The 12,514-nt window shown below is 46.9% G+C and overlaps 1 protein-coding gene across 3 annotated transcripts in view; it reads right to left on the bottom strand.

The window, feature by feature from the left end:
• Positions 1–12,514, bottom strand: part of Rabep2 (rabaptin, RAB GTPase binding effector protein 2) — a 23,741-nt gene extending 11,227 nt beyond the window's left edge. Inside the window, exons 1-2 of one of the 3 annotated variants that reach the window (XM_063274956.1) lie at positions 5,073–12,514; positions 4,452–4,661 (exon numbers count right to left, since the gene is read on the bottom strand). In XM_063274956.1, the coding sequence (XP_063131026.1) occupies positions 4,452–4,661; positions 5,073–5,097 (235 nt within the window). In that variant the 5' untranslated portion in view covers positions 5,098–12,514. Of the gene's footprint in view, positions 1–4,451; positions 4,662–5,072 lie in introns of those variants that run through there. The other 2 variants (NM_030585.2, XM_039091811.2) reach the window with 2 other exon arrangements.

Below are 12,514 nucleotides of genomic sequence, written 5' to 3'. Positions count from 1 at the left end.
CTACTCCCCTCTCTCAGAACAGTGTGATAGTATACTTGATTTTGTGGCTAACACAAGACCTGCATCCTAAGACATGTCAGATATAGTTCATGGCCCTGCTTATGACGCAGCAGCCTATGACAGAAACTGTAGACATTGATTGCAGTATGAGCTTAGATTTTTTTTAAATTTTTTAATTTTTTTGAGACAGGGTTTCCTATATAGGCCTGGTTGTCCTGGAACTTGCTCTCTAGACCAGACTGACTGTCTCCTGAGTGCTGCCACCACCTAGCAAGCTGGAATTCTTGTTATGGCTGTTGTCACTTCCTCTGTGACTTACTGCAGGGGTAAACTGTACAACTGAAGAATCGATTGTGGTAGCAGAAAGCCAGCCATGGTGGCTCCAGCACTCAGGAGGCAGAGGCAGGTGGATTTCTGTGAGCCAACTCCAGGACAGCTAGGGTGTATGTAGAAAGACCCTGCTTCAAAAAAACAACAAAAATCATGGTAGGCCTGTGGTCTCAATGCTTGGTAGCCTGTGGTGGAGGATTATACGACTGAGGCTAGCTTATGCTACACAGTGAGACCTGGTATCAAGCAAACCAAACTAAACTAAGGGAAATATATCACCAGTGTAGGGCTGGGAGCTGGCTCAGATGCTAAAGTGCTTACCTTGTTCAAATCCCAGGTACCATGTTAAAAAAAAAAAAAGTTCAGAGGCTGCTTCTCTAGAGAACTCGGGGTTCAATTCCTAACACCTATAACTCAAGTTCCAAAGGAGCTGACACCCCTTTGTGACCTCTGCAGGCACAGACACTCATTCAGACAAAAGACCCATACACATAAAATACAAATAAAGGTTAAAACAAACAAATATACACAACAGCATGTGCCTGTGATCCCAGGGGTAAGGAAGCAGACACAGGCTTGCTGGCCAGTCAGCCTAGCTTAATCCTGAGCTCCAGATTCAGTAAGAGACCCTGTCACAAATAAATACTGGCATCTGGCTTTCACATGGAAATGAGCACATGTGCACACAACACCACACACACACACACACACACACACACACACACACACACACACGTACAAATACATACAGAAAAAAATGGAAAAATCTGACCTGCAGAAACAAAATTGCCCAGTTAGCTCTATAAATGCTAAAGATCTAGTATCTATTCCTATTAGTATATCTGGAATAATCAATATTTGATAATAGTAGATATTTTATAATAATCAATATTTGATTCTGTAGATACAGCAATTAATCAGACAGCCCCACCATTTGGCGCTCACAGCTCAGTGAAGATAGCTGTGACGACAGTAGGGGTGTGGGATGAGAGGGCCCACTCCTCAGCTGTGGATCCCAGAGGATGGGTAGGGGTGTCCTGTGGGCCTGGCCAGAACAGGGTGCTGGAGAGAGAGAAGAAGGGGGGACAGAGTGACAGGATCGGAATGGACTGATGTGTCTGGGCATGCTGGCACATCAGAAGAGCGCAAGTATGAGATGTACAAAGGATGAGGGGAGAGGCGGAAAAGGTGACAGACAGCATATGACTCTCGAGGATCCAAACTCAGAGGTCTGGAAGTTCAGTCACAGATTAGCAGCAGGTGGCGGTGATGATAAGTAGACATTAACCTTTTGTATTTTTTCAGCTACTTATTCGTTTGTTTCGTTTTCAAAGCAGGCCTGGAGCTTGGGCTCCTTCAGAGTCTGCCTCCTAAGTGCTGGGACTATAGGTATGCAATACCAGGTCTGGCCAATATGTGGGGTAGTTTTGCTTGCTTGCTTGGTTTTTTGAGATAGGGTCTAACTGTGTAGCCCTGGCTGGCCTGGAATTCATTACAGAGACCAGGTTGGTCTGGAATTCACAGATACTCTCCTGCCTCTACCTCCAGGTACTGGGACTAAAGGAGTGCATCACCATACCCAGCTCCTTTACTTACTTTGGATTTATTTATGGGCTGGTAACATGGCCCAGGAGGTAAAGGTGCTTGCCGCCATTGCTGCCAGAGCAATAATCTGAGTTCTGAGTTCCTTCTCAGGACCCACTCAGTAAAAGGAACTCCTATGAGTTGTCCTCTGTCAGGGACACACATACAGGCGCACACACACACACACATACACACACACACACACAAAATATAATAAACTTTTAAAAAATTATTTTATTTCTGTCAAAGACTGTTGGCGCAGGCCTTTAATCCTAGCATTCTGGAGGCAGAGGCAGGCGGATCTCTGAATTCCAGGCTAGCCTGGTCTACAGATGGAGTTCCAGGACAGCAAAGGTTACACAGAGAATTCCTGTCTTGAAAAATAAAAACAAAAAAAAAAAACCTTACACACACACACACACACACACACACACACACACACACACACACAATTGTATTTCTTTGTGTGTGATCCTGTGTCAGGTCACACATGTGGAGGTTAGAGGATAATTTTCAGGGCTTGGTTCTGTTTCTGATGTTAAGGGTAGAGGTCAGGGACCAGCATGAGGGAGCTGGCTTTCTCCTTCCACCTTGCGGGTTCTAGGGGTTGTAAAGTCACCAGGCTTTGCCCACAGAGCTATCTCCCTGGCCCCAGCCCATTAGCTTAACATGTACTAGCATTAGATATAGACTTACTGGGTTCGAATCTGCTACTATGTGGCTATATCACTCTGTGCAGGTTAGCCTGTGTGTGTTTCTGTGCTTCTTCTGTAAACAGTCAGTTAATGACTCCTATCTCAAAGACTTTGTTATGAAGATGCAGCCAAGGATGATAGCTCCTACCCACATCCCTGGTACCTGTGAAGCTGAAGCAGCAGGTTTGTTTGCCTTTGGGTTTGAAGCCATAGTGGATTATAAAATAAACTCTAGGCTGGCTCCAGTTACAGCGTAAGATCCTGCCAGTGAAAACAGGGCAACAAAACAGGGCAACAAAACAGGGCTGGGGATGCAGCTCAGTTGGCTGAGTGCTTCCCAAGCACACACAGAGCCCTGGGTTAGATTCCCAGTATTGCATGAAGTGAAGCATGGTAGTGCATGTCTTAATCCTAGCACTCGGAGGTGGAAGCTCACCAGTTTAAGGCCATCGAGATGGTTCAGTGGTTATAGGTGCTTGTCACGAAAGCCTGACGACTGAGTTCAATCTCTGGAACCCACAGAAAGGTGGAGAGAGAGAACTGAATCCACAAAGTTGTCCTTTGGCCCAACATGTATACCATGGCATGGAATAACACCTCATATCTACACACATGTGTACATACACACACACACACACACACACACACACACACACACACACACACCCTGAAGTCAAGAAGAAAGAAGAAGAAAAGAAGAGGAGGAGGAGGAGGAAGAAGAAGAAGAAGAAGAAGAAGAAGAAGAAGAAGAAGAAGAAGAAGAAGAAGAAATAGAGTTGTTGTTTGCATACAGAGTATGAAGCCAGTCTGGGCCTTGCCTTAAAAGAAAAGAAAAAAAAAAAAAAAACCCGCTTACTTTATAGAGCACTTAGCTCTGTTTCTGGTATATGGTAAATGTTCAATAAAGAGCAGTCACAACTTAGGATACTCCTTTCTGTGTATGTGCACACTCACATAAGCCAGAGGTCAGTATTAAGTGTTTTCTTTATTTGCTCCGTCTTATTTTTTGCGATAGGGGATCTTATGGACTTTGGAGCTCTCCTTTTTGGCTGGCCAGCAAGATGTTGGGGATATGTCAGTCTCCAACCTGCAGAGCTGGGATTACAGATAAACTGCTATGTCTTGGCAGGATGGGGAGGGAATTTTAGGCAGTTTACTACGGGAGCCAAGGTCAAGGGCAAACCACAGAGGGAGATCTGTGAGAGCCTGGGGCAGCAGTCCAGTAGAGCTAGCCACAGTAATACTGCTGCTAGGACACAGAGTAAGGGCAGGTCTGTCATCCTTAAGGAGACTCTGGCCTCTGCCCAGAGAAGGGACAGAGAACAGGAAAAGGTGGAGGATATGGGACCAAGAAAGATGGTGTCTACCAATCTACAGAGGCCATGAGACAGAGGGAGAGAAGGAAGGAGATGCATGTATTTGTGTAGGGTACTGGGGTGGAGGGTGAGGGGTGGGAGTGGAGCTGGGAAGGAAGGAAATCACAGAACTAAGCGCAGAGAGAACAGGCTGAGTTTCGAGCCTCGAGGCCCAGACGAAAATGAGGTTGGTTCAGGGAAATGAGAAGTTTCTGGTTCATATTCAGGGCTGATTTGATGTCAGCAAGAATAAGAAATGACAACGAGGGAAAGATGATTGCTACACCTAGCTGTGACTGGACAGGAGTTGCTGACAACATTTGTGTTTTTCTGCAAAATGGAAAGGGGTACTCAGGGATTCTGGGACAGTCTTTTCTCTGTTGAGCTATCTGAAGCTCATTTGAAGCCTTCCTCACCCTGTATTCCCTGTGAGAGGGATGCAGACAGACAGACTGTAAGGTGGGTGTTTTGGGAGCAGGTTCCTCACCTTTCAGGATGGCCTGCAGGGAAGCCACCTCCTCTTGGCACTGTCTCTGCACTGCAGCCACCGCCTCTGCCTTGGTGCTCTCGCTCACCTCAGCTACAGCCTTCATGGTTTCCATTTCTGCCAGTGCACCGGCCAGTTCGGCACGAAGCCTACTGAGCTCACTTGATTCGGATGCATCCTTTTGCTCCTCTTGGGGCTGGGGATCCAGCGCTGTGGGGGCGGGGAGGAGGGACAGTGACCAAGATTTCTTTCCACGGTTCGCCGGGATCCTAACACGTCAGGCCATCTAGCAGTCCAGTATTCAGTTCCAGACTCTATCTGCATGGGCCTCATCCCACTCACTTGGCCCTGCCCCTCCCCGAGTCCCGCAGCTAACTTGACTGGACTGTCCAATCCCCTTCCAGTGGCCCCGCCTCGCCCCCTTACCTGCCTAATCCAAAGACCACGCCCACTGCATAGGCCACGCCCACAATGGTGGGCGCTATGCCCCGCCCCCTTCCCAAGTCTCAGCGCTGGCCGGCTGCCTCCAGCAGTCGGCTCTGCCCCCATTCCCTTGCTCCCTGCATGCACGGCGGCGCCCTCTCGCACCGATCCCTGGCCACCCGTGCCGTCGGTTCTCACCTAGGGCTGCTGGCGCAGCTGCCATCGTCTCAGCCCAAACGGCGGATTCCCGCACTCACTGGTGATGGCACTCCCGCTTCCGGGTCCGCTCGGCTGTTTCCGGATCCGCTCGGCTGTTTCCGGATCGGGTCTGCAGGGGCCCCGGGGGTTGGCGGGGCGGTATGGTCAAGAGAGGCAGAAGGCATTCGAGTGGACGCGGAGTGTGGGTCCCGCCTCTCTTGCGGCCGCGTGGACCGCCCCCGCGCTCCCGCGCTCCCTAGCTCCCTAGCTCCCTGGAAGCTCGGAGCGCTCCCGGTCTTCCGTAGTCTTCTTCTGGTGCCTCAAGAGTCTTCTCAGGCTCCACTCGAGGCCACCTCCTGGAACGCCTGGCCTTAGTCCTGCAGCGCGCGGCCTCCCCCTTCTCTCCGCCCGGCAGCCCTTCCGCCGTAACCCGGCTCGCGTTACAGCGAAGTGCTGCCCAGCCCGCCCAGCATCTCCGCCCCGTGGGCCAGGGCTGGGTTGGCGTTCTGAAGCCTGGCGCAGTCAGTGGCAGAGGTGCGAAACCTACGTGTCTCCACCCCCATTTTCACACGGCTTGGCTTTCTGCAAATCTCTTTCTCCACTCTCAGGGCTGTAAATCTTTTAGCCTGGGTCTAGGTCAATCTCTCATTATGTATGACCTCTCGCTTTGGAGGGTCACAGCAATTCAAACAAGTACAGAGCCTGGGTTCCCCGGCCTCCAAACCGGTTTTCTGTGGAAGACGTTTGAACCTGGAAGTCCTTGATTCGTTGTGGACTCCTTGGAATGCACACCAATGTACTTATACCAGGATGCGTTCCTCATTTCTCCAGCACTAACACCTAGTCGTAGTTCTCATTACTCCAGAACTAGCAAGATAACCCTCACCTATGTGCATACTGGTGGACTTTTAGTGTTACAGGGAGCCCACCACATGTGATCACCCACACAGCCTGTGGTGGTTTGAATATGCTTGGCCCTGGGAGTGGCACTATTTGGAGGTATGGTTTTGTTGGAATAGGTATGGCCTTTCTGAAGGCAGTGTGTCACTGGAAGCCAGTTTTCTCCTGTTTCCTTTCAGAACATGATGTTGAATTCTAAGTTCTTTCTCCACTATGCCTGCCTGGGTGCTGACATGCTCCCGCCTCTAAAATCTCATGAAAGAGATTTATTGGAGGGTCCAGGGTGTGGAGGGACAAATCCAGCGATGACTGCCCTCTGCTCTCAGGAACAGACAACAGTGAATTAATTAGAGGGCAGAACTTATATAGGATTTCTTAGGGGGTGGAGCTTTTCAGGGCAGAGATTTCCAGGTTTAGGATTGGTAGGATTTCAAGTTATGACCTTAGGGAGCTCAGAGGTTGGTGGGTTTTCCCGTTCAAGGATTGGTGGGGTTTTGTGGGAAGTCCAGGGATTGGTGGGTTTTCTTGCTTAGAGATTGTTGGCTTCCCCCCCCCCCCACTCCCTTTTTTCCTGCATCCAGCCCATGAGTTAGGGTAGGAAGTCCTTCCTGGCCACAGCCGGCTTTTGCTAAGGTGCCATCTCTGTTGGGGCTGCTGGGGAGGCTGGAGAGGTGCTGCTACTCCGGGCGGCTCTCGCGGTGATGTTTCACCGAGGCTGTAGGCTGAGGCAGGAAAGGTATTGCCACCGTGGACAGCTCCTGCTTAGGAGAGGTAGGAGGAGATGCATCCAGGTGGACAGCTCCTATGATGGCTGCAGGCTGAGAAGTCCCCCTCCTGGCCGCCATTTTGACAGGAGCTGCCATTTTTGACAGCTCCTGCGAGGGCATTTTATTGTGGCTGGGGCTGACTGCCGCTTTGACATATTTTGCAGGATACCGCTTAGGGACTACATTGTATTTGCTGTGAAAGCCAGAGGTTAGTAAACTAAGTTAGTTTACAGCCTCAGCACCCACATGAAAGCCAAGTCTAGCTGATAGTGCCTCTAATGTAAGCAATGGGAGACTGAGGCAAGCAGATTTCCTCTGAGCTACAGGCTAGCCTTGTAGAGGAATTTCAATCAAGCAACATGGTAAGGGATCACATCCAAAGACCTAGGTGTAAGTTTTATTCTATTTTTTTTCTGTGTATTTGCCAATTTTGTTTGTGGGATCTTCATGGATTTTTCTCCTGCCTCCTTATAATATCTTCTCTGTTCAGCTCTGCTTCTTCTGTCTCAACTGTCACCAACTGTCTTCTCTTCTCACTTAGCTCCCTGACCCTATTTTTCTGCCTACTGGAACCTTCTCTCTGCTATCCCTGAATCCTATTTCTGAATCCTACTCCCAGCTCTCAGCCCCTGCTGGCTTTTTATAACCTCTCCTGTTATCAGAATTCTGAGGCAAATGACAGTGAAGGGTATAAGGTCCTTTAAAGGGTCATACACACAAAATAAGTCATGCTACACCTAGGTCTGTGTGATCTGGCTGGAATTACACATCTTTAATCCCTATGGCTGGATACAACATTCCCTTAGTTTACACCTTTAATCCCCAACAATGTAGAGAAGGTTTGTAGAAGGGAGCAGCTATGTTTGAAAGTGACATCTCATTGAGAGGCAAAGTGATGGATCAGAGAAAGATTTGACAGAACGAGTCAGAGATAGGATATGTCCAACTCTCACAGAATAGCACAGGAAAGAGAGGCTACTTAAGAGCAGCGTAGAGAGAGCAGAGAGTTGAGTTAGTTCTGTGAGTGCAGTTGAGTTCAGGCAATGCAGTTGAATTCAGATGAGTTCAGTGCAGTTGGTGCAGTTCAGTTGAATGTAGCTGAGTTTGTGCGGTTCCATTCAGTTTGTGTGGTCAGTGAAGTTCAGTTTGTGGAATTCAGAGACAGTTTATCCAAGCAGAGCAATTGAGCCAAGAGAAGCCAGATTGAATCAGTTAGCTTGGAAGATCAGATTGTACAAAGACTAGAAGCTTTCAGCCTAAGCCTAAGGAGAACAGAGAAAGAAATACTCTGGCTTATCCCAAGCAGTATACAGGCACAGCTTGGGTACAGCTTTAATCTCATCCCTTCATCTAAGGAGATAAAAGTTACTTTTACAAGCCTGGTCTACATTACAAGTTCTAGGCCAGCCAGAGCTACATAGCAAGTCACTGTCTCAAAAAATAAACAAAACCATTAGTTTCCTTTAAAATCAAATATGCTAGCAGTTGCAGTGGTGTAGGGATGTATAAGATTCCACTTGGAAAGCTGAAGCAGGAGAACTGGATGTTCTGGTCTAGCCTGAGTTACATAGCAAGACCCTGCCTCAAAAACAGTCCCCCTCTAACCCAAGTGCTTAGTAGCTCAGGCCTGTAATTCTAGCACTTGGAAGACGGTGGCAGGACAATCAAGATTCTAAGGTCATCATGATGAGGCCAGCCCCAGTTACATAAGACTCTCAAGAAAAAAGAAGAAAAAAAGAAAAAGAAAAGAAAAAAGAAATGAAAGAAAGAAAGAAAGAAAGAAAGAAAGAAAGAAAGAAAGAAAGACAGACAGCAACAGAAGCAGTGCAAGCTCTCGGCTTATTTCCATAATTTAAGTACTTGGTAGATGGAGGCAGGAGGATTGCTGTGTTTGGAACTATCTTGGGTTATATAGTGAGTTCTAAAACAGCCTGAGCTATAGGGTAAAACCCTATCCCAAAATTTGAAAAAAAAAATCAAGGGCTGGAGAGATGGCTCAGTGGTTAAGAGCACTGACTGCTCTTCCAGAGGTCCTGAGTTCAATTCCCAGCAACTACATGGTGCATGGTGGTTCACAACCATCTGTAATAGGATCCGATGCCCTCTTCTGGTGTGTCTGAAGACAGCTACAGTGTACTCATATACAAAATAAATAAATAAATCTTAAAAAAAAAAAGACTACCATAACCACCAAAACCAAACAAAACCCAAAACCATGTCAATGAAGAATTAAGTCTAGCATTAGGGAGGTAGAGAGGCAGGACAGTTCAGAAGTTCAGCATCACCCTCAGCAAAATAGCGAGTTTGAGGTCAATATGAACTACATGGGACTGTATTTTAAAAACAATAGAAGAGGGAAGCAGTTAGGCCGTGTCCATCTCTTCTTCCTGGCCTCCAACTCCATTCTCCCAGTCTCAGCCCCAGCTCTGTAGCAGACAACCTGTTGTGGCCTTTCCTCACTCTCTGTCCCTACCAGCAACAGCATAGATACACAACCTTCTAAGAACCAGAGGGAGCAACAGAAACCAAGGAATAAAATAGCCACCCAACAAAGACAAGACCTGATATCAGTGTCTAGATTTACAGTTTCCTCAAGTGTAAATGCCTAGACATGATCATAGAAAAACAATGACAACCAGGGCAGTCTGTCTCACCAGAGCCCAGCCCCCCTACCACAGCTGGCTCAGAAAATGGCAACATAACTGAGACACAAGAGAAAGACCTTAAAATAGCCCTTATGAGTATGCTAGAGATTCTTAAAGAAGAAATGGATAAATCTCTTAAAGAAATCTAAGAAAACAGAACAAACTGGAAGGAAACAAACAGAACAGTTCAAGACCAGAAAGTGGAAGTACAACCAATAAAGAAAACTCGAACTCCGGGAAATCAGGAAATGAACATTTACGGGTTTGAACAGGAAAGCTTCACCAACATAGTACAAGAGATGGAAGACAGAACTGTTAGACTGGAACCCCTGCTCATCTCCGGCACAAGCTGGGAAACCCCATCTGCCCTCCTCCCCCCCAACCCCACCCACACAGAGGAAATGCCCTCATTTGCTTGGAAAACTACTTTGGGCTAACGTGAACTCCTCATCTCTGCATTTCCAGCAACCCACCCAAGAATGCCTGCCCAGGGGCTCAGCTTTGACCATGTATGGACACATCCCAGCTCCTAGTTTACATGTCACCACTCCTTGCTTAAACTCTGTAAAACCCCGTTGCTTTAGCCCAGATGTATGATGTCACCGATCTCCACCTGTGAGATCAGGTAAGCCACTGAGAGCTGCCTCCTAATAAACCTGCCTTTATCTACTTTTAGTCTGGTCTAATATGGCCTATATCAGTGTCATGAGGGAGAGAAGCGCCTAGCGAAAATCTTAAGCATTGAAGACATGATAGTATCATAAGGCCCATCTTAGCATAGCTGATTACATACATGATGAAGTACCATTCAGGTTGTGGAACTCAGCATGTAGACAGCACCACCAGCCAAAAAAATGAAAAGAAAGACCTAATCCGTCAAAGTCCATAGTTCTGGGACAGTCTCTGAATGTACTAACTGCTGTGAGTTGATCTAATGCTTGTATTATGTTAATGAGTCCCCAAAATTGCACGAGAATCTGCATGTAAAACACTGAGGGGCCTTGCTCCCAGTTGGTTTTGATTGGTAAATGAAGTTGCTAGCAGCCAATGGCTGGGCAGGGAGACAGAGGTGGAACTTTTAGGATTCCTAGGCAAGGGATCAAGGGAGGAGGAAGGAGAGCCATGCTAGAAAGGAGTAGCTGCCATGCCTGACAAGGCAGGTCAGAGAGAGAGACAGTCAACATGTAAGAGCTGGGGGTCGTGGCCCATGAGGGCTGCAGGTCTGGGTCGGGGCAGCCAAGATAGAATATAGGTTTTAGTAAGTGATGAGTTGGGATTATTGGGAAGTATGTCAGCCACATAGAGGTTAGGAAGTGGCCCAACCATTGAGCTGTTTAAGGCGTATTACAATATTAAGGCTGAATGTGTGTGTTTTCATGTGGGAGCCTAGAACATTGGGGCAGGTAGTAAGGAACGTGTGCCTCTGCTGCTGGGGTCAATTTGAGTAGAGATTAATTGGCTACTACTACAACTAACCTTGCCTTTGGCTTCTATAGTTCTGCTTCTGACTAACTGTTCTTGTTACTGGAGTGTGTCAACACAGAACATGTTTTTTGAGCTTAAAAGTACATGCTGAGGTCAGGTGGGGGTGGCACATGCCTTTAATCCCAGCACTTGGGAGGCAGAGACAGGTGGAGTTTGAGCTCAGCCTGGACTACAGAGAGAGTTCCAAAGCAGCCAGGGCTACATGGAGAAACCCTGTCTAGATAAAAGAAAAAACAAAACAAAAAAAAGTTTATGCTGAGAAATGCTCACAGCTATATTGAGATAACAAGAGCACCTAGTGTAGTTTCCAGCCCAATGACAAAGACTTTCTAAGGGTTTTTTTTTTTTTTTTCTTTTCTTTTTTTCGGAGCTGGGGACCGAACCCAGGGCCTTGCGCTTGCTGGGCAAGCGCTCTACCACTGAGCTAAATCCCCAACCCTGACTTTCTATGGGTTTAAACCCATGTTTGAACAGTCTTTTCTAGTGAATATCCCACAAAAATAGAAGAAATGGATACCTCAAAGAAAATGTTAAATCAAAAAAAATTATCAGTCACAAAACATCCAGGAAATCTCGGACACAATGAAGAGAACAAATCTAAGAATAGGAGGAATCTGAGAAAGGAGAAGAAACAACCTGGGTCACAGAAAATACGTTGTTTCTTTCTTTTTATTTTATTTTATTCATTTATTTTTGTGAGACAGTGTTTCTCTGTGTCTCCCAGGCTGTTCTAGAATTTGATCTGTAAACCAGGCTGGCCTGGAGCTCAGAAATCCGCACCTGTCTTTCAAGTGTTGGTATTAAAGGAGTATGCTACCACATTACAAATTTTTTTTTTAGATTTCTTTCACTTTATTTTATGTGTGTGTGTTGGGGTACATTGTGTGAAGGTGCATCTCTGTATATTCAATGGCTGATTAGCTGGCAGAGAGCCAAATACTTGCAGGATTCTGGTATTGCCATTTCTGTGGCTCATTAGTGGCTTTTCTACTTTGTAAATATTTGTTCTTCCTCACCTGCCTGAGGCAATCTAGAATATATCAGAGATTGTCTCACTACTGATTGGCTGTAATAAAGACCTGACAGCCAATAGTGGAGCAGGAAGTGGAGGCCAGAACTCTTGGAGAGGAAGAGACGCTGGGAGAAGAAATCGGGTGCAAGAGATTTGCCTGCAGATATAGAGGTGAGCAGTTGGACCAGAACAGAGCAGAAAGGTAGAGCCAGCCACATGGTGCATACCAGGATTAGTCAGGTAAAGCTAGATAGCTGGCTGGGAGGCTGCCTAGTTAAAAGGTCTCATCTTTAAACCATGTTTAAAGGCCTCCATGTCATTATTTTTACCACATGGTGGGTGTATTAGTCAGGGTTCTCTAGAGTCACAGAACTTAGGGAATGTCTCTATATATTAAGGGAGTTTATTTTGATGACTTACAGTCTATAGTCCAACTAACCCAACAACGGGCAGCTGTACCTGGGAAGTCCAAGAGTCTAGTAGTTGCTCAGTCCCACGAGGCTAGTTGTTAATTCTAGCCTTCTGTAGAAGTAGGTTCCAACAGATGTCCTGGCAAGTAAGGGCAAGCAGTTGAAAGGTGAATCTTCCTTCTTCCAATGTCCCTTTGTAGGTCTCCAGCAGAGGGCCTTGAAT

Source organism: Rattus norvegicus, chromosome 1 (genome assembly GCF_036323735.1).
Source record: "Rattus norvegicus strain BN/NHsdMcwi chromosome 1, GRCr8, whole genome shotgun sequence".
Classification (NCBI taxonomy): domain Eukaryota; kingdom Metazoa; phylum Chordata; class Mammalia; order Rodentia; family Muridae; genus Rattus; species Rattus norvegicus.
Note: the sequence above shows the minus strand (reverse complement) of the source record. Positions and strands in the feature narration are given on the sequence as shown.